At 42.1% G+C, this 21,652-nt stretch overlaps 3 protein-coding genes across 13 annotated transcripts in view; 2 read left to right on the top strand and 1 right to left on the bottom strand.

Moving 5' to 3' along the window:
• LOC142935362 (nucleoprotein TPR-like) overlaps positions 1–6,085 on the bottom strand; it is a 31,110-nt gene extending 25,025 nt beyond the window's left edge. For all 9 annotated transcript variants that reach the window (XM_076079714.1, XM_076079756.1, XM_076079685.1 and 6 more), the window contains exons 1-11: positions 5,820–6,085; positions 5,275–5,379; positions 5,043–5,107; positions 3,655–3,745; positions 3,359–3,462; positions 2,525–2,689; positions 2,155–2,247; positions 1,291–1,371; positions 1,071–1,158; positions 685–822; positions 438–532 (exon numbers count right to left, since the gene is read on the bottom strand). In XM_076079714.1, the coding sequence (XP_075935829.1) occupies positions 438–532; positions 685–822; positions 1,071–1,158; positions 1,291–1,371; positions 2,155–2,247; positions 2,525–2,689; positions 3,359–3,462; positions 3,655–3,745; positions 5,043–5,107; positions 5,275–5,379; positions 5,820–5,970 (1,176 nt within the window). In that variant the 5' untranslated portion in view covers positions 5,971–6,085. The remainder of the gene's footprint in view (positions 1–437; positions 533–684; positions 823–1,070; positions 1,159–1,290; positions 1,372–2,154; positions 2,248–2,524; positions 2,690–3,358; positions 3,463–3,654; positions 3,746–5,042; positions 5,108–5,274; positions 5,380–5,819) is intronic.
• A 302-nt stretch (positions 6,086–6,387) lies between these two features.
• On the top strand, positions 6,388–18,364 carry odr4 (odr-4 GPCR localization factor homolog). Of its 2 annotated transcripts, XM_076079666.1 has the most exons (14): positions 6,388–6,518; positions 6,845–6,945; positions 7,257–7,373; positions 7,697–7,789; positions 8,537–8,643; positions 8,725–8,761; positions 8,933–9,076; positions 9,160–9,255; positions 11,022–11,069; positions 11,428–11,547; positions 11,634–11,727; positions 16,585–16,788; positions 17,746–17,799; positions 18,251–18,364. In XM_076079666.1, exons 2-14 carry the CDS (start codon positions 6,850–6,852, stop codon positions 18,319–18,321), a joined length of 1,281 nt encoding a protein of 426 aa, XP_075935781.1. In that variant the 5' UTR covers positions 6,388–6,518; positions 6,845–6,849; the 3' UTR covers positions 18,322–18,364. The 2 variants fall into 2 exon arrangements, with proteins under 2 accessions (XP_075935781.1, XP_075935789.1); XM_076079674.1 differs by lacking the exons at positions 16,585–16,788; positions 17,746–17,799; positions 18,251–18,364 and adding an exon at positions 12,068–12,993.
• A 1,469-nt stretch (positions 18,365–19,833) lies between these two features.
• Positions 19,834–21,652, top strand: part of dpydb (dihydropyrimidine dehydrogenase b) — a 31,484-nt gene continuing 29,665 nt past the window's right edge. For both annotated transcript variants that reach the window (XM_076079655.1, XM_076079647.1), the window contains exon 1: positions 19,834–20,201. In XM_076079655.1, coding sequence (XP_075935770.1) covers positions 20,172–20,201 — 30 coding nt within the window. In that variant the 5' untranslated portion in view covers positions 19,834–20,171. The remainder of the gene's footprint in view (positions 20,202–21,652) is intronic.

Raw genomic sequence — 21,652 nt, 5'->3', positions numbered from 1 at the left:
CATTTTTGTCCTTGGGGTTCTGAGTGTCTGTATTTTGGCGAAAGTTTATTATAGGAGCTGAGGTTGAACAAAATAAATTTAAAAAAAGAAGAAGAAAACAACAACCCTCACACCATTGCCAAAGTTTATGCCATATGCATTGAGTGAAAATGATCAAAAAATTAAACAAGCCCAAAATGTCTCAAGTGAGGCACAAGGATTCAGTCGGTTTGAGTGCTGCTCAAAGCTTTAGAGCCACAGTTAGGCACTATGATGACTTATTGATGTTTTAAATGTGTTAAGAGTTTTGATCTAACACGGTGTAAAACCGTGGAACACAAGTCCTTGCAAGTAAATATCAATCTGAATACTTTATTGGTTATTATGCAGCCGTGTGATATACTACTGATATGAGTTCAACCATGTCATCCAGCCCCGGAGTGTCCTCTGAAACTCACATCAAAGAACTTCATGCTGGGCTTCACAATGGCCGCGATGGCTGCTGCCGATGGACACATGGTGTCCAACTGCTCCTCGGTCAGAGACGGCGCACCTGGAGCAGAACACACACACACACACACACACACACACACACATAATGCACATGTGTACACACACAGCACTGTGCAGATGGCCCTTTGCACCATGACAAACACATTCATCTCGTTATAAAAGTTAGACATAAAATAACACGCGTGTTCTTACAGCAGTGTTTGCCAGAAGCCTTCACCGTGGCGTTCTCTAGCTCCTGCTCCATTTTCTTGATCTTCTCTCTAAGCTCCGCCTCAAGCCGCGTCTTTAGCTCCGCCCCATCCGACGCCTTCTTTTCGAGGGTCTTATTGGCTGCAAAGACGGACAGCGTCATCGATCACACAGGTCACCATTAATACGTCACATGTAAAAACAGGGCTCTAGGTGGCTTTTGACCGCTTCTTCGCCTACGCTGTTCAATACATTCGGGTCATACAATCAGGATTATCAGGAGGCCAAACACAGATAACAATGGTGAGGGTGGCACAGATTAAGTCAAGACCAGAGTTCCGTAGCAGACTATTTGCGTGTTGGAAGAAAAGTAAAAACCGGTGCGATACCTTCCCCAGTGTCTTTAACCAGCTTGCTGAGCTCCTCCACTGCTCTGCTCAGCTCTTGATTCTTCGTCTCCATGTCTGTTGCTGCCCCCTACAGGGAGAACAAAGACATTGTGTACCAACGACATGCCGGGAACAAGCAGACAGCGAAATGTAGAGCAGATGTCTTGTGTTATTAATAAAGAGAATATAGTTATCCCAGGTGGCCTGCAGTGATTCTCACCTTGTAGAGGGAAGACAACTTGACATGAGCATTGAGCTCATTGCGGTATTTCTCCTCCATGGCACTCTGCTCGTCTTTAGCCTGGAGAGACATACGTACCCCATACAAACAATGAACACCACCACATATGTATACACGGCCGGACGAGCAGACTTTAATGTCATCTTATTTTTTTGTCCTGTACATACAGCGTTTCCCCAAAAATGTCTTTTTCTTTAATGCCAAATATCCCCTCCAGTGTTTCCCCTCTATCGGCGCACCGTTCAAGAGTCTGTGGTTAGTTCACACGTCTGTACCAACAGCAGGACAATCCAGCGTTCAACGTTAATGATCAAATTGTACTTGCCCCGATACAAATACAAAACTGAAGTTAATTGTCATGTTTAATCTTTATTCACGGCAAGTAAACGCTCTCAAACTGCTCAACACACAGTTGGAGTTTCGCACACATCCTCTGACGCCGCCCAACTACACGCTTGATTCCAGGATAGTTTACTTGCCCCGGACTCTGTTTAAAAAATACCCTTTAATGCTCCACTGCTTGTCAGCAACAGGTCATATTTGGCCTTGTGTGCTCTATATAACCGTAATTTCATTTTGAATAAGTGTTGTAGATGTAATTAATGCTGATATACAGAGCGGTTCATGTGGATTTAGAAAAGTAGCTGATAAACATACAAAGAAACTGTAAAGTGTTAAATGTGAGAATGATATTTGGTGTCGACCTAGTTGGTCTTTACAGCGATGCGAGGACCCTCAACCATCCAATACAGATGCAGACTTGCAAATCCAATAAGAAGGGAATACAGTAATCCTACCACTGGTCTCTCCATGAAGTTCTCAGCTGAGGTGTGTTTTCATTACCTGCTTCAGTTTGCTGTTGAGGTCCTCGGCTCGTTTACCCTGGCTGTCACTGGTTTGCGTCAGAGAGGCCAGCTGTCCTTCCAGGCTGGTCACCTGTTGAAGAGAAAAGTTATCTTAAGAAAGACATCAGCACTGTGGATAGGACGCCATGCCTCATGTCTTTATTCATAAAGAGACGTTTCAGTATTACAGCAGATGAAAGCCAGTAGGGAAAGCATTGTTATATGAGAGTAGAATACGACACAATCTGCTCAGTTTATGCTTTTCCTCTGTGTGTGTGTGTGTATGTGTGTGTGTGTGTGTGTGTGTGTGTGTGTGTGTGTGTGTGTGTGTGTGTGTGTGTGTGTGTGTGTGTGTGTGTGTGTGTTACCTGCTCCTTGCTGCTCTTCTGACCACCCTGAAGCTCCAGTATCTCCTTGCCTTTCTCTCTGTTGGTGTTCAACAGTTCTTCCGTTTTGGTCTTCAGTTCTGCCGTTAACCACTCGATCTTCTTCTCGTGCAACTCTTTCTCCTGCTCCATGCGCTTCTCTCGGTGCTACGACGTGCAATCACAAAAAGCACATTATAAAATCAGAGCCTTGTGGTTGCTGCTTTAAACTACTAATGTGTGGTTCCAGTAAAAACACTCAGTGGTGTACTGAAGATTTGTGACCAATGGATGATTTGGGATTTAAATTCAGATGCAGTCTTTGCGACTGCTTCAAGGGATAGTTTGGGTGACTTTGGTGTTTTAAAAAGGTTCAGTTTGGATTCACCAAAGTCACACAATAACACAAACAAAGACCAGCAACTCCCATGTTCAGGTAAAATGACTGTTGTTGTCAAAGGAGCCTGGTTGCTTTGAAGACAGCATAGATGGATATAACAGCTCCAGTTCCCCGTCTGAAAGAGCCATCTGACAGCAACGTAAAGAGGTGAGAATATTCTAAATATAGTGTCCACTGACTATGGAAGAGTAGCTCATACAACCACACTTCAAAAAATCTAAACTATCCCTTTAAGCAACTGATTTGGTGGTGAGACAGACATGCCGTAAGTGGACATTCTGAAAATAGAGTACCATTAAAGTAAAACCACAATAAAACAATATAAGTACCACAATAAAAGCAGGCACTCGTGGTCACTGGAAAAAACTACGGCTAAATGCACTGCAACATGAGCTCTAACACTGACGTGATGCGCTTTCCATGAAACTAGTGCATACCTGCACAGAAGCCTCAGATGACTGTATGCCGTCCAGTTTGAGCTGCAGCTCCGTCTTCACTTTGCTGGTCTCTGCCAGCTTCTCATTCAGACGCTTCACGTCCTCTACAAACAAGGACAGATGGTGTCGTGTGCTGAACAGATTGTAACGCCCCTTAAGGCTAATTCATGATATTGGGTTGTATGAAGAAAAACGACTTGACGTGAAAAACACAAGAATAACTGTTGCCATTCTAACCAAATGTCTAAAAAGAAAAGTGTGTGTGTGTGTGTGTGTGTGTAAAGCTGACATCTTACCAGTGAGGTTTTCCACCTCCTGCGTTCTCTTCTCCAGCAGCCTCGCCAGCTCTCTCTTCTCGGCCTCGATCTCATACTTGGCCTTGGTTTGCTGTAAACGTACACACAGCATTTGAACTACAAAACTATCCAGGGTTTGAAGGAAATTTGAAACATTTGGTTGTTTGAATACCTCTAAATAAAGTGCTGAAAAGACTTAATTGGCTTAAATGGCAGTCTGACAGAGTCCTTTGTAAGAGCTACATGTGTAAATCCAGCAGTCAGAGAGTCTGTTAAAAACATTCAACATTTCAGAGGTTAACTGCTGCAGAGGATTTTGTGGGCGTAAAAAAGAATAAATTTGCTCTTCACTATTCAGACAAAAAAGACACGCATGACAGATTGGTTTAGATCAGGGGTGTCAAACTCAAGGCCCGCGGGCCGAATCCGGCCCACCATGTCATTTTATGTGGCCCGCGAATCCGCCAGCAGAAAAAAAAAAATAAAATGATTAAAAAAAAAAATGATTTAAAGTTAGACTTGATAATAAAAATGTCCCCATAGTCGAAATTATGAGATAGAAAGTCGAGGTTATGAGATAGAAAATCTAAATGATGAGATACTTGAACACACAGTCATAGAAGCAGCTCTTTGGCTGGTTACACTTGAAATGGAAATGTATTGAGTATATTGAAGACTACTTTAAACGTGGCTTTACGACACATGAAATACTTCACGTGGGATTGTGCAAACGCACCCTTGAAAGGATTTTAAGCTTTGAACAAAGTTATTGTAATAACTTGTTTGATATTTGTCTTTGCTATTTTCTTTAATAGTTTGATCTTTGATAGAGTAATATGGGTTTCTTAACCCTAAATTAAAAGGATTTAAGTTATAACAGAAATGTGCTTAAATATATTTTTACATTTATATAACTGCATGTACAATATTTTTACACTTGAATAAACAATAATCAAATGCAGAGAAAGTTATTTACCAATATGTTAGGAGTAGTTACATTTACACCGTCTTACATTTACAACCGGCCCTTTTAGGGCGACCGTGATGCTGATGTGGCCCAGAGTGAAGATGAGTTTGACACCCCTGGTTTAGATATTTAAAATCCACTGACACCATGCATTCTATGTCTTACCTTCAACACCATACCAAAAATCTGCGTACTTCTCTCTTCAACCAAAAATGTACTTACTCTGCTATATTACACGCCCTCTGATATCAAAAAAGTAATTGAATTGAATTAATAAATGTGCTTAAATTTCATCCAAAAACAAACAGAAGCTGTTTCTGAAACTATAAAAAGTTCATTACCAGACCTATATTTTTGGTGTTGTGTCTGTAGCAGGACATCATTGACACCACAGACTCAGGAGGGGGATGGGCATGCCTACCTGTTGAGGGGGTTTATCTTCAGGGGTCTCTCCCTCTATTCCCTTCAGAGCGCTCAGCTCTTCATCTGCACAATAGAGAAGACACCGCTCACACACAGGAACATGGAGGCAAACATTTCAAACAATCAGGAAGTTGAGTCCAACGAGTGAAAGCGGTGCAGTCGAAGCGCCGACCCCTCAAATAAACAAAGGGAAGACAATGTGTGTAAAAGGGAAGAGCGTGACGACTCACTGAGCTTCTTATTTTCCTCCTGGAGCGCCTGCACGTCTCTGGTGGCAGACAGGATCTGTTCCTGACTCTCCGCCAGTCTCTTGTCAATGTCAAAGTACTGCTGTTCTGTAGGGACGAAGGACAGTATACACAACACATGAGTACACATGTCAAACAACATAGTAACTGCACGACACAGAATACACTAGTTTTATTCCATGTCTCATCTGCCAAAGAATAATTTTTAAAGCAGTAACATCTTTTATCAGCAGTAGTTACTACTATATACTACTATATAACTTTATATTCAGAACTCATACACAGGTATTGAACATGATGGATTCAAAGGAAACCTCCAAAAACTCTTGCGCCATAGTTAGCATTAACATCGTAGCTAACGTTAGCGGGCAGTTGTAAGCAATGTGGATGAATCACAGCATTCGTTGTATTTTTTGCCGGATGTAGCAGAAGAAAGCTTCACAGTACACTGAAGTTTGACATGAGGTTTCCATCATATCGCACATGCTAACCGGTTAACTACTGTCTCCTGTGTAGTAGCTACCTACCGCTGTCTGCTTTGAACCGCTCGTGCTGCGTCCTGAGCTCCTCGTTAGCATTTTGCAGCTCCGTTACAAACTTCTCGAGCTTGTTCTGGGCGGCTTTCGGGAGTTTATTGAACTCCGTCCGCTCCAGAACCTGAAGCAGGACGGCCGCCATCTACACCTAACACTACACCACTGAAAAATAACAGTAAATGGATACCAAACTCTGGTAAAATAGAAATGTTCTACTGTCCACAAACCCGGTCCGCTGAACTGCGAACGTGTCAAGCCACGCTTGTGCAAAAACAGGATATCTACTCGAAACTTTCAAAATAAAGCAATCATTAACAATCCTGTTGCTACTATGTCATAACGAATGTGCACTAACTGAAAGAAAAGTGTGATCTCACCACAGATATTACTAGTTGTATTGTTTTCATTGGTGTAATGTGAATAGCTACAATACTTTAATTATGTGCAGTTAGTTAGTTAAAGTTTAACGGTCACTGCAAGTTGTATATTGAAAAGGAATGAATGTCTTTCGTTATGTAACTTGATCATTGACGCACGACGACGTTGTGCGACGGAAATACGTCATTGCGCAACGCATGCTGGTAAATTGAGCCTTGCTGCTCTGCTGACGAACCCCTGCAAGCTGTCAACATTAACAGCAAGTATCCTGCCTTCTGGTTCATAAGTTACCCACTGTCTCGCTTCTGTCAGGTATTTCCCCCACGACACGTATTTAGACACCTGAAACTCAAGCTGTACGAGCTCTATATAACGTTAGCTAGTCGCAGTGAGTTAATATCGGTTAGCTAAAGTTAGGGGGCTGACAATCATTAACCAACCCCAACGTTGAGTTTAAGTTTTACGTGGTTTAATTACTTGTTTTTTTGTAGATAACGTTACAAGTCAATCTTACGTCAAGTCTTCACTTGTTTAGCCGTGTTTTGTACTTCCACGTCTCTCCTTTCTCATCACTTTCTCACTGCAGACATTACTCTGATTTTCTATCACCCCTCCATCTCTCTCCACACCTTCCTTAGGCAGAATGGGTCGCAGTTATATAGTAGAAGAGGCCGTGGAGGGATATCTGACGAAACAGTGTGAACAAGCAGGTCCAGTCACAGGCCTGCTAATTGGACAGGTAAGGTTGTACACAGACATCTATCTGTGGTACTGAGCATAGCTTCAGACCAGCTGTAACAGTTACCACTGCAGTAACATGTTGGTACTAATGTAACTAGAAAAACAGCCTCACCTGTAACACAGAACAACACAATACACCTGAGAAGTTCAGGATGTAAAACTGGACAATACGTCTGTCAGTTAGAGTCTAGGGTTTGTTGGAGGTATTGGAGTGTGGTCTCATAATACGACATGATATGATGGGAAAGAGTATTTGCTGTATGTGTGAGTGACAACACATCAATCGATATTGATGACTAAACATTTCAGAGCTCAACCCAGAGGGAGTTTGTCGTCACGGCAACTCGGACGCCCCAGAGGAAGGAGTCTGCTGCAGCGGCTGGAAACTCTCTGGACAAGGATTGGGTGACTGAGCATGCTCGACAGGTGAGCAGAGAGGGACACGGCTCTATCCCAACGCACACTCATGTGGTCTCGAGTATTTAAGTATGTATTAAAGTGTACTGCATGATAAGAACTGGGACATGCTTTATACAGGGAGCTCATACAGTCAATGAAAGACGATGGATTAAAGAAACAAGGACAGAAAGACTTTGAAGTTATTGTAAACACATCTATAGTTCCATGTAATGATGTCAACATATGTGTTTTGTAATGAACAGTGTAGGTTGTGTTCATTGGAGTGAGAGGGCAAAACTGATAACCGGTACGGTGTTTTTACTGACGGTTTGCATTGCTACTGTTTACAGGTGTCTCGGATGCTGCCCGGAGGCCTGTCTGTATTGGGAGTGTTCATCGTCGCTGACACTGACGCCAAGGACACAGTAACCACACTCCGACAGGTGAGATTCATATAAATGCATTGTACATGATGCACACATTATAAAAGCTGCATCAATCCATTTCTGGCCACTAGGGGGCAGAAAAGCATTACAATCAGGGGGCAGATTCTCCTTTGCTTATAATATTGTTGGGACAAGTTCATTTATGAAGCACCTTTCCACTGCAGAACTTCGCAAAGTGCTTCACAATGAAAAACAAGTGAACAGACTTTAAAAAAAGACATTAAGACACCATAAAATGTGAATAAATCTAAACAGGTGTGTCTTGAGCTGCTTTGGGAGTCCACAGATCCTAAAGGGTAACTTCAATATTTTTCAACATAGGCGATGTTTTCGTGTCTAAGTGACTTATGGGGACTGTTTTTGAAATTGGTCCACACTGCTGCATATCAAATCAAGCGCTTTCTAAACTGCCAGCCAGCCAGCAGCGGGCGATGAAGATGTTTCGACCTTCCTTTTGGGGAGCTGTCAGCCTGTGAAACACTTTACTGAATGTTGTGGCTGCTGTCAGAGTAGAAGAGTAATATACTGTATATTATCCTGTTAGCCGTCGGGGAAGAAGAACCTTGTTTTGAGTCTTGCAATTTAATGCAAAAGGTTTGTAGATGAGCAGAAATGTAGCGCAGCATGGAAGAGAAAGGAGTGCTCTGTTTATCTGAATGTGCAATAATCAATGAATAGTCATGATGCTTATGTGCTTGTACCTGTATTCTCTGTCTCTGAACCTTGTGAGCTGTCTGTGTGCAGCTGGTCTTTGCCGTGGAGAACCTGATCTCCTCGGAGCGTCTGTGGAACCCTGCAGATGATGACGTCACCGACAGTGTCGCGCTGCACGTCAACCCCAAAACCAGGAAGTATCCTTTTGCGCATCCTTCTCGTCAGATCAGTTAGCTACCAGATACCCCGTGTGGATGTTCCTTAACCTCTCGTCTTAGAACCTTCTGCAGAACCTTCGACGTTAAAGACTCCAAGGTTGGTTTCCATCTTTCATTTTCATTCATTCATCTTTCACAAAAGCCACGGTCTTCCATCTGCAGTCGTTACACTTAATCTGTTGTATATTGCCTTCAAAAAGTGCTCAAGATCTCAGACTCGCAGCGTTGTGTTGTCATCAATCATCCCAATGTCCACTGGCTGTTGCAGAGCGTGGCCAAGCCTGCAGACTGGAAGTACCAGTCGGGTGTGTGTTCCTCCTGGATCACGGTGTCCTGTTGTTTAAGCATGGACCTGTTGGTGCCACTGCCAGACAATAGAACCGATACGGAGGACATGGATACATGTCTAAAGGTTGGCACGCAAGCACACACAGTCACGTAAATTAATTTTCAGGAACTTCAGTGGAACTGTTCTCAGGCCAAGCTTCGTTTCAGGAGGGACTCAAAGTGTGGGCACACCAGCTGGAGGCCGGAGTTTGTCTGATCGATGGGAAAAAGCTGGCGGACGACTCAGAGCTCGCAGGAGGACAGGTTGTATACATCTAACCAACACTGACAGAACAGAAATTCAATCTTTACGTCTGCTTTGGACCTTTGCTCAATGGCACTTTGGCAGTAATGCTGCCAACAAGAGCACAGCTGGTACTTATCAAGTGTCTCAGAGAAGGAAATCTCTCCTAAATGGCTGAGAAGTTTCAGAGTGATGTGCTTTTGGTCCTCCTTTTTAGGACTAGAAGTAAAAGCATTTCTTATCAACTTCCCTAACATAGGAAATGACTCCTGTCTCTGCCAAAATGTGGGAGAGCTCCACAGGAGTCCTAAGCTGTGTGGAGAAGCCAGGAGACAATATTCAGGCCGAAATACCTCGTGAGAAGAAAGATATTTTTGGAAACGCTTGATTACATTGAGCTTATTAAAAGATGGATTATATGCAGGATACAGAGGAGAACACATGCTGTCCCTGCAGAAACCGCTGTCCTCACATTGTTGCCCAGTCCTCAGCTTTGATCATGCTCGCCTGTCCTTGTGAAGATGAAAATGCGCACAAGGGTTCGGCGTGAGAGCAGACTTACACAATCATGTCCTCTGGCTGGTTGTAACGTATAGTGAAGGATATCTCAGTTTACATGTTCATTTTGTTACAGTGTAAGACTGGGTGACATTACAGAAATAGTGCTACTGACGTTACTCTATTTGTCAACATCACAGTACTGTTTTAGGCTATAGCCTAAGGACAGTAAGCCATATTTCATATACAATATGTACCATACTGTGTTATAGTGGGTTTGGATTATACACATAGACTGTGTATAAGAAGTGGTAGTCGTCCTGACGTCCCCCATCGGTTTGTGGACTGCTTGTTTGAAGCCTCGAGTTCGGCATTTTGGCCGTCGCCATCTTGTTTTTTTGCAACCTTTGAAAGGAAGTTACCATATTCGTCTACAATGTTTACTGAGGTAATAAATCAAGAGAGAAGTAGAGTCATTTTCTCATAGACTTCTATACAACCAGAGGAGTCGCCCCCTGATGGACACTAGAGAGAATACAGGTTTAAGTCATGAAGCTTTGGCTTCACTTTTCAGAACTAGAGGATGCCGATTATACACAGTACAGTCATTTAATTTGCAGAGTAATTAAAAAAATATATTTGAAACGGCTGTTCTGTAATTAGAAACAGTCAATACAATTCAGTAATGGTAAAGCTGTCCATGTCATTATTTTATATTCATGTAATAAATATACAAACATCAATTAGATGGTTATCTGTATGCGAAATGAAGAAAATACATTTGATTATGACAATCATCTACAGATGGGATCACTATCAGAGATCTCCACTGTATTTCAGTTTCTCTTTACTCACCTTAAATCTTAGCTTTAGGATCTATAACATCACAGTTAATTAGGAAGCCTTCGTGGAATCTTCCAGCGCATGAACACAGAGAACGGACTTCTCAGTGAAGTATGAGATAGTTTGGTCCAGCAGTTTGACTTTAAAACAAAAGATTTATTTATTTATTTCATAGATTTAGTATTTCTTACAATAAGTAGATGTGCTCTTAATCATTTCTACAATCTAACAGCAGAGCAGAGTATTTACATATTTACTGTGTGATTCTGAGACGCTTGATCAATACGGGCCCTGAGCAGGCTGATGAGAGGTTAAAACACCACCTCACAATAATCCTAAATATGATGTATTAAACCTTAAAGAACTGCATGTAACTATGACGATGAATCTAACGGTGTGGAAGACGGGAGTGTGTGATTGTGTCTGTGATTATGTCTTTCTGTAGAAGAGGAATGTGAGACAGACGTACACAGCTCAGCTACTCATCACACCGGTAAGAGAACACTCACAACAGAAACAAGACGAGAGCCTGTAGTTTATTATATTCCATATTATAGTCCATTATATTGGAGAGAAGGCAGACATCTCTACGGCCGATACCGCCAACACTAGGCAGCTCACACCAAAACTATCTAGACTGATTTATAGCACCAAATATTTACTTCCGATTTTGGGATAAACTGTCCCTTTTAAGGGTATTTAAACAGTATGGTAGGGGACCAGAAGAAGCTGATTTTAAAGCATCGTTCATAAATACAAACTATATCTAGCGCTCTGACTCATAAATCTAGGCCTAGTGATTTGGTACGTGCTATGTATAACAGAGAACCATGATGTCCTGTGTGTGCCAGGAGGAGCGGAGGTCAACAGATGTGGTCCAGCGGTGTGGAGGCAGCGTGTCGGTCAGAGGAGCGATCCACAGCAGAGCTTACCTGCACAGCAACAAACCCAAGGCCAAACTGGCCGAGAAGGTAATGCTGTGATTCTGTATACGAGCTTAAATCAGAAGCTTTCCGTCATTTCTTTTTTTAAATTGTGAAATCTCTATTGTGGACAGCTGCTGAAGAGGGACATGGTCTCTACGGTGGCCACGAGGGCTCAAATACTGCTGGAGGAGCTGCTGACGTCACAAGAGGACAAACACCAGAGAGGTACATGCACCGGTGTGCTCCGCCAGTCATGAGCCTTTGTGTGCAGATAGTGGAAGTCAAGGTGAAGGATGAGGTCAGAGTAGGGTCAACCAATCCAAGTGAAGAGATAGGATTTATGTGCTGATAGGAAGATATGCATTGGAAGCTAAACTGGGGAAATGATTAACCAACTTTACAAAACCCAGTTCAGTAAGAGTTGAACACAGCGCTGAGTCAGCGATACACAAAGAGAAACGTACTGTCCATCCTGATGGGGAAGGTTAAAGGGGAAGTACACCCTTTGTGTGTGTTCCGTCTTTCAATCTTTGTCCACGAACGGCTGTCTTCTTTCCGTGAACAGAGACGAAGTCCTCCGATGCTGCTGTCGAATGAGGTCCAGTGTTTCTCCATGGAGCACTTGGTCGGCGTCCCGCGATGAATCCCGTCTTGCTCTTTGCAAGTCTCTCTTTTTATAACACTTTTGGGCTCTCTCTCTCCCCCCTCCCCAACACTTCCTAACTCGGCACATGATTATCATGACATCATTGATTATGTGTATGTGCTGCGAACAACACCAATCTTTCTGTGTGTGTGTGTGTTCTGGAAACTACCTAACTTCTCTGTGTGGGTGCTCTCACTTCCTCAATGCTCTGAGCGTGTGTCAGGTTACACCCGTGTATGTGCTCGGACAACACTCCAACATCTGTTATGATCTCAGCCTTTAAGGCCCCCACCCTGCTTACATCAGCTCTTTCCACACACACACAGACTTCACTTTACTCAGATACACATACATTATTATTATCAGTTTTACATTTGTTAAATCACTTCATAATTCTACGTACTACACACTTGCATTAATATGATTATTTAGAATACATTCTGTCAACTTTTGACTATACGCTTTGTGTCTATTTAAGCCTGATTCATATATCGAACATGTATTCCTCCTTTTTAAGGCAGCCTTCCTGGGAGCTCAACTCAACTTTTCTTGACACCTTTTTTAAAACTCATACATGTTGTTCATATGGTCCAACACAGTCCTAAAATATTAGTCAACATGAACACCTCTCCCAAAGAGTGCTAAAACCCAAATTTGTGATGTCATCAAGTATAAAGTGTGGAACTGAGTATATGGGAACATTTTCTGTTTCACAACTGAGACCGCTACAATAGAATAAAAAAAGAAAACAAAATCAGTCTCCTGTTCATTGTCTGTGGAGCAGCTCCACTCTTCTTCTCTGGTTTCTGGCTGTGAGAGAGAGCAGCTCCACTCTTCTCTGGCTTCTGGCTGTGAGAGAGAGAGCAGCTCCACTCTTCTTCTCTGGTTTCTGGCTGTGAGAGAGAGAGCAGCTCCACTCTTCTCTGGTTTCTGGCTGTGAGAGAGAGCAGCTCTACTCTTCTTCTCTGGTTTCTGGCTGTGAGAGAGAGCAGCTCCACTCTTCTCTGGTTTCTGGCTGTGAGAGAGAGAGCAGCTCTACACTTCTTTGGTTTCTGGCTGTGAGAGAGAGCAGCTCTACTCTTCTTCTCTGGTTTCTGGCTGTGAGAGAGAGCAGCTCCACTCTTCTTCTCTGGTTTCTGGCTGTGAGAGAGAGCAGCTCTACTCTTCTTCTCTGGTTTCTGGCTGTGAGAGAGAGCAGCTCCACTCTTCTCTGGTTTCTGGCTGTGAGAGAGAGAGCAGCTCCACTCTTCTTCTCTGGTTTCTGGCTGTGAGAGAGAGCAGCTCTACTCTTCTTCTCTGGTTTCTGGCTGTGAGAGAGAGAGCAGCTCTACTCTTCTTCTCTGGTTTCTGGCTGTGAGAGAGAGCAGCTCTACTCTTCTTCTCTGGTTTCTGGCTGTGAGAGAGAGAGCAGCTCTACTCTTCTTCTCTGGTTTCTGGCTGTGAGAGAGAGAGCAGCTCTACTCTTCTTCTCTGGTTTCTGGCTGTGAGAGAGAGAGCAGCTCTACTCTTCTTCTCTGGTTTCTGGCTGTGAGAGAGAGCAGCTCTACTCTTCTTCTCTGGTTTCTGGCTGTGAGAGAGAGCAGCTCCACTCTTCTCTGGTTTCTGGCTGTGAGAGAGAGCAGCTCCACTCTTCTCTGGTTTCTGGCTGTGAGAGAGAGAGCAGCTCCACTCTTCTTCTCTGGTTTCTGGCTGTGAGAGAGAGCAGCTCCACTCTTCTCTGGTTTCTGGCTGTGAGAGAGAGCAGCTCTACTCTTCTTCTCTGGTTTCTGGCTGTGAGAGAGAGCAGCTCCACTCTTCTCTGGTTTCTGGCTGTGAGAGAGAGAGCAGCTCTACACTTCTTTGGTTTCTGGCTGTGAGAGAGAGCAGCTCTACTCTTCTCTGGTTTCTGGCTGTGAGAGAGAGCAGCTCCACTCTTCTTCTCTGGTTTCTGGCTGTGAGAGAGAGCAGCTCTACTCTTCTTCTCTGGTTTCTGGCTGTGAGAGAGAGCAGCTCTACTCTTCTCTGGTTTCTGGCTGTGAGAGAGAGCAGCTCCACTCTTCTTCTCTGGTTTCTGGCTGTGAGAGAGAGAGCAGCTCCACTCTTCTTCTCTGGTTTCTGGCTGTGAGAGAGAGCAGCTCTACTCTTCTTCTCTGGTTTCTGGCTGTGAGAGAGAGAGCAGCTCTACTCTTCTTCTCTGGTTTCTGGCTGTGAGAGAGAGCAGCTCTACTCTTCTTCTCTGGTTTCTGGCTGTGAGAGAGAGAGCAGCTCTACTCTTCTTCTCTGGTTTCTGGCTGTGAGAGAGAGAGCAGCTCTACTCTTCTTCTCTGGTTTCTGGCTGTGAGAGAGAGAGCAGCTCTACTCTTCTTCTCTGGTTTCTGGCTGTGAGAGAGAGAGCAGCTCTACTCTTCTTCTCTGGTTTCTGGCTGTGAGAGAGAGAGCAGCTCTACTCTTCTTCTCTGGTTTCTGGCTGTGAGAGAGAGAGCAGCTCTACTCTTCTTCTCTGGTTTCTGGCTGTGAGAGAGAGAGCAGCTCTACTCTTCTTCTCTGGTTTCTGGCTGTGAGAGAGAGAGCAGCTCTACTCTTCTTCTCTGGTTTCTGGCTGTGAGAGAGAGAGCAGCTCTACTCTTCTTCTCTGGTTTCTGGCTGTGAGAGAGAGAGCAGCTCTACTCTTCTTCTCTGGTTTCTGGCTGTGAGAGAGAGAGCAGCTCTACTCTTCTTCTCTGGTTTCTGGCTGTGAGAGAGAGAGCAGCTCTACTCTTCTTCTCTGGTTTCTGGCTGTGAGAGAGAGCACGTTCACACATATTGGTTGAGCTTTCCTAGGCTGCGGAAATAACTCATTCAGTTACTTTGTTGTTGACAACAGATTAGAATTTCCTATTTATTCAAGCAAATTGCACACGTGCTAAAACACGTGCGTACAATTTGTCTTCAGTTTGCACAATAACCGCTTGCACGTAGTTTGATATTGTCATAGTCTTCACAAATGCTAAAAATTATCATTTTATCATTTGAGCCAACACATGCAAAGTGATCCATTCAATTATAAAACGCTGTCAGACATAAATGTACGTTCCATAAATATCTATGACATGGTGTTTGGTTTTTTATTGTTCCAGGGTTTGTCTGGCTTTTTTACATGAAAGATTCTGTGTACTACAGCATGGTTCAGTATTGACTTCTCCCAGTAAACCTGTACCTACAGTTGAACTGGGAGTATAAAAAGCTCAGTGTGATACACAACAGCATTCAGCTGGACAAAACTGACGTTCCTTTATAGTACAGAGATTTGTATTTCAGGAACAATTCCATGGTTGAAAATAACATGTCAACAACTACAGCTGTGACGTATGTACTTAAAGTTTAGAGAATGTTAAGACTGTTTCAACGATTGGAACAATAAATTGTAAGTGAGACTTCTGGAATGTGCCCTCTGTATCCAGCTGCATTCGTGAAGCCCAAACAACAGCAAATACAATGTTGTGTTCAGTTACGGATGAGATGAATGTCCAAAATCTGCGAAACATAAAAACAGTGTATCGATGTACTTTCAGCTGATGTTATAGTGAGACCGTATGAAGAAGAAGTAACATCCTCTCATCAAAGTTGGTTTAATCATTTATCAAACGCATCCTTTCAATGCACTCCGGGTTTTGGTGCTGCTGTGTTCGTTTGGTCCGGTCTGGTACGACCGACAGCTTGTGGTGACTCATGTCATAAAACTTTCCATGGCTTCTTCATAAAAACTAAATCTGTAAACACATTGCCTCACCCAGCACAGTGCTTGTCCATGCACGATCAGACAGGACTCAGACACGCACCGGTACGGCTGGCTGCAGCTTCGTATCACACACCTTACTGTCATCACCGTCTTTACTGTTTGTATTATTTTGCCTTTTGTTTCTGTAATCAAGGTGGACACTAGCTTTTGTTGAGCAAAGTAATGTAGGTGAAATACTGATGAACTCTGGGTAATTTCTATGCATGTTTCATCTAGAATATGTCCCAGAGATGTTTTTATCCTATTGGATCAGATCACTGTAAAGGGTCATTTGTTTGTGACTCTTTTCTTTTGTCTGAGATGTTTTTTGAAATTTATTTATTTAAAGAAATTATTTTTTTAAAGAAAATTTCAATCAAACTGAGCTGTGAGTAAAGTGACCAATGCAGGATCAAAATACAACTGTGAGTGTGGAACAATATATCTGAATGCACCTTCAGTCCAGGCGACGATGTCTTGAAAGCAACTGACACAACAGGTTGTTGGGTACTGAAGGACAATGTAACACGCCATTATCATGTTATTGCCACTTGTGGCAGCAGTGGCTACCGTTTTTCTTAATTTACCTCGTCTCACTTTAGCGTCTTTATTAATAACCACAGTAACATTCGGCAGGTATTTAAATTCAATCCATCTCAGCCGCTCTCCTCACTGTGCCTCTGACTGTCTTTTGTTTCAGAGCAATTCTGTCTCCCTCATCGTGTCTTCTGTCCGGTGAAAGGGAGCGGGCCGGTGTGTGTGTGTGACTACCACTTCAGTGACGAGGGCCTGTCTGAGGTGACTGACAGGCTGAAGGAGATGCTGGACATTGACGTAGCCGAGAAAGACCTGGATACCAGGCAGGAGACGCCCGCTGAAGTCCTAGAGAGAGATGCTGCAGCGGGTAGGAGGAGTGTGTGTCCGCACCGTGTCTGCTGCACCATGTGGTTCATGATTTTCACACCAAATCAGTATTTGTATTTAGAGCACATTGGAATAAAAGCATAGACTGGTAGACTGGTAGACATTGGTTTGTAGACTACCGTTTTGAAGCCTTGAGTTCAGCATTTTGGACATCAGCATCTTGGTTTTTGTCGTTAAAATCTTGTTTTTTTGGAAGCAGAAGTAGAGGTTGGGTACTAAATGAACATCATGCTGTATTGAAGAAGACTTGAAACTAGAGATTTAGAGCATAAACTCATGTTTACAATGTTTACTGAGGTAATAAATCAAGAGAGAAGTAGAGTCATTTTCTCATAGACTTCGCCCTCGATGGCCAGTAGAAATAATAGAAGTTTAAATATTTCCGCATCGGCTTCACAATCCATTCTAGTGAATGCAATTCCTCAGATAACGCCTGGAAGGAATTTCTTCAAATTTGGCACAAACGTCCACGTGGACTCGGATGAACTGATTAAAATTTGGTGGTCAAAAGTCACAGTGATGTTACAAAACACTTTTTTTGGCCACAATTAAAAATTGTGTATGCTTATTATGACAATATTACACAAAATGTCAAGTAGAATAAATTGATTAAGTGACATTTTGGACAGACGTGTTGTAAACCGAAGCAACAACGGAGAGGCAGTATTTTGAGTTTCACCTGGCAAAAAGCACAGAAAGTGTTTTGTTGGGGAAACCTTTGTTTCTGGCTGTGAGAAGACGGATCATTACCTCAGGTAGTATCCACAAATCCATCCAAAGTCCAACACAAACTGACATTTATTTATTTATTGCAGTTATTGCAGTTGAAGTAAAGGAATTCTCTCATTTCCATCCTTAACCTGATTCTTCCCCAATAACCAGGTTTGAGTTGTTGAGATTTTGTGTTATTGTAGTTTATTAAATGGTGTTTTTCCAGAGCCCACCGTGGAAACCATTGAAGCGCTGGAGCCCAAGAGGAACAACTACATTGGTAAAACACTTTTCCAGTGTAACGCCTACAAACATCCTTATAACATCAGCACAACAGCCAATAATCACATGGACCTTCTGCCACCTCGTTACAACTCACAACATTGTTAGCTCATACTAGTCTCGAGTTGAGTGGGACAAATGTGCTCCAGGAAGTTCTAATTGACCAGGCGATATCATTGGTTCTCACAAGCAAACAGTGCGTAATGTGTGCGGTTTGTTCCCCGCCCCTTTTCCCAGCATGCACTGTGCAGGGAATTGATTTCTCCACAGAGGAAGTGGAAGGTGGCAGAATTGATGGTTTGTTAGCTTGTGTTTGGTGTAGTTTCATCATCACCCGTCTACAATCACTGCACTAAGATAATCAATCTGCTGTAATAGAACGGTCACACTTACCACTTTTTAAATGTGTTACCAATCAGTGTGTCCTAATTCTCCTCTCTGTTGTTTAGGTGTTGCCATGGCTACTGCCGTCGCCCTTCTTGCCACTGCTGCCTCGCTGCTCTATCTCAATGACGTTTGATACACACATATATGCACACGCCAAATAAAACGTTTGTTGTTCACATTTCTACAAAGTGTCTGTTGAATCACAAAATTGAAAAGTAGAAATTTGGGTTCATGCTCTTGAATTTATCCCATAATTAGTTTTTAGTGAGCTCTATGTCTATATACTGTATATATTTTCTAATATTAACAATGTTTTTAATTATCAATACTGGACCGATTTAAAAAAATAAATATATATATATATATATATATAAAATTGCTGTCCCCAATATTCACTTAGACACAGAAATATGGGGAGATAGGGTCCAGGTTAAAAAATACCAAAGTTAGTATGTAAGTTCAGTACATCACATGATGTAAATTGGAACCATTGCAGAGTTAAATAAACAATGTTACGTTTGAGTTAGTAATGTTTATTCACAATGCGTTGCTTTTGATAAAGGTCCAGCGGGGACTTAAAGAATAAATTGACAATCTTTGACAGAGTGGACCCTGGCCCTCCAGTGCAGGAGTCCAGACCAGCCCTCACATTAAAGTTGTAAAGATTAGCCTGCCTCTTTTCTCACAGAACAAGTTTCTAACCAGAATAGACAGTGCAGAGGAAATTCATCCAGCTGTCCAATGACAGCTCCCTCCTTAATTGTAACAGCTGTTGTTGTTTCTTAGAAAAGGTTTAAGTTGCATCTGTCTGCTGCTCCTCTGTAGTTTCCAGCTGCTCTCTCACTTCTTGTCCACTCATTACAGAGTTATCAGACATTACGTTTGTTCTAACCTCAACCTTTAGAACCACTGAATTCTTATTCTGAATAATTTACTCATTGCAGTCAGTACTGCATGTGGCTTGATGTACACATGTTTGACTTGTTATGATAAAATCACAGAATAAATCCCACATTTCTATTCATACTGTATTCAATAGGCCTTTTCCCCGGCGGACATTTTGACAGTAGGAAAAGCACAGGTGAAACCAATAGAATTAATGATGGCTGAGTTCAGGCAGTGTAACGGACCATAGTTGATCGAAAAGTGAACAAATCAGTGTTGAAATCGGCAGGAGAGCCAGTAACCTTTGCAGCACCGGTGCTAACGGAGAATGTACAGAGGTTCCATTCAGTTACATTATGATGCGTTCAGGCTCTGTTCAGTGAAATGGGTAATGGGTGAATGTATATTAGTTACCGTAATGGCATGTGATCAAATGTAATCTTGTAAAATGTTTTTTTTATTATATTAAATGTATTATATAATATAATATAATATAATACATATATATAATATATGTATTATATAATACATTATATAATACATATATTATACAGATAATATATGTATTATATTATATATTTATATGTATTATATTATATATGTATATGTATAATATATGTATTATAAATATATTATATTATAAATATATATATATATATATATATATATATATATATATATATATATATATATATATATATTCCTTGCCTACAACGAGGAAGTGAAACGTGGAGAAATGCTGAGACCAGTAGGAAGAAGTTAAAAGAAATACATATGCGAGGGTGGAGTTTGGACCTGGCAGTTGACGAAGCTCTGCAGAACTTCGACCCCTTCGGAGAGATAGAGCCTATCAGTTTCGTCCGTCGGTCTACCTTATCAACAGATTAGTTGGAGAAAAAACGGCATTCTGTGGCTTTAACCGGTCAACTTGACGCTTAACTGTTGGTGAGAGGAGCGGGCCTGATAAGGACGGACACAGATCCACTAAGGAGCAGAGAAGTCCCGGACAGTGCTTCGGACCTCTGACGCAGAAAGCAACAAGAATCTCCAGAAGATCTTCACAAAGCTTTTAGTCCCCCAAACCCAGACAGAAGCATCATGTTGAGTAGAGACCTTCCAGACATTGAGGTAAATTGTTGTGTGTGTATTTGTGTCTTGTTTTACCTCAACTGTTTAGGCTACTGGCAAGGTAATGTTGCTTCTACTTTAATACTTGCATAGCTGGCAAATAGCCGTGTGATTGTAGGGGAGAATGGGGACACGTTTGCATTTCTCTCAGTATCTCAGAGACTGTTTTGACTAGACTACGGGTCACTAATGTCCGGATCCGGACCAACACGCAGTTGTATCTGAACACTGGACCTACAACCGATATATAATAGAGACGTATTACATTACAGCACTTCTATTGTTACCTGCCCAGCTTCTCGTTAAGCGGTGCAGAAAACTCACCGAGCAATTCAAGACTGCGGTCAAGTCAGCAGACACTCAGATCTCCGTGGTCAACTCAGCAGACACTTAAATTGTAGTGCACCTATACGCTGAAACTTACGGTAAACGCAACCAAACGGCACAGGACGGGAGCGAGCGAAAGATTTTGCAAAGTTAGCGGAAAGATTAACGTGAAAACCTCCGGTTTTTCTACAGACGAACATCCGGTTTTCAAAATAAGATGCCAACAAAGTATACATATTGCATAATGAAATTAGATTAAATGAATTATATTCACATTAAGTATAAAACATGCTACCTGCATCTCCTGAGTTAAAGGGAAAATACACCTAAATTGTGCGTAAAGTGTCTATTCTTTGATTTGAGGGTTGCTGGAAGTTAATAATACCTGACTGACGGTCAATTAAGACATTTTGCTACAAAAATATTTTTCTCAATAAGTCCAGACAATGACTGACATGTATGTGTTGAGGACATCGTTGACTCCACCCATACTGAATATTAGACATTTTTACTGTACCAATTAGGAAATATTTCAAATTAAAACTCATACATTTGAATCGAGAAAATATCTAATAAATGGATATTTGAAGTGTAATAAAAACAGTTTTCTCAATAAGTCCAGACAATGACTGATATACATGTGTTGAGGACGTCGTTGACTCCACCCAAACTGAATATTAGACATTTTTACTGTCCCAATTAAGAGATATTTCAAATTAAAACTCATACATTTGAATTGAGAAAATATACACACAAGGTGATATATTTCGAGTGTTTATTTCTTTTAATGTTGATGATTATGGCTTACAGCTAATAAAAAACCCAAATGAATATTACATAAGACCAATTTAAAAAAGTTTTTTTAATACAGAAATGTTGGCCTGCTGAAAAGTATGTCTATGTACAGTATAAAGTATGCACTCAATACTTGGTCGGGGCACCTTTTGCATGAATTACTGCATCAATGCGGCGTGGCACGGAGGCGATGAGACTGTGGCCCTGCTGAGGTGTTATGGAAGCCCAGGTTGCTTTGATAGGGGCCTTCAGCTCATCTGCATTGTTGGGTCTGATGTCTCTCATCTTCCTCTTGACAATACCCCATAGATTCTCTCTGGGGTTTAGGT

This window comes from Anarhichas minor, unplaced genomic scaffold (genome assembly GCF_050575085.1).
Source record: "Anarhichas minor isolate MPS153535 unplaced genomic scaffold, ASM5057508v1 ptg000006l, whole genome shotgun sequence".
In the NCBI taxonomy this organism is placed as follows: Eukaryota; Metazoa; Chordata; class Actinopteri; order Perciformes; family Anarhichadidae; genus Anarhichas; species Anarhichas minor.
This window is presented reverse-complemented; position numbering and strand designations above follow the sequence as displayed.

Bases quoted from the DNA above. Each gene is read 5' to 3' on its own strand.
- odr4 (XM_076079666.1), top strand. From the start codon at position 6,850: ATGGGTCGCAGTTATATAGTAGAAGAGGCCGTGGAGGGATATCTGACG. The intron at 6,946-7,256 runs GTAAGGTTGTAC...TAAACATTTCAG, and splicing joins CAGGCCTGCTAATTGGACAG to AGCTCAACCCAGAGGGAGTT. The intron at 8,644-8,724 runs GTATCCTTTTGC...CTCTCGTCTTAG, and splicing joins GTCAACCCCAAAACCAGGAA to AACCTTCTGCAGAACCTTCG.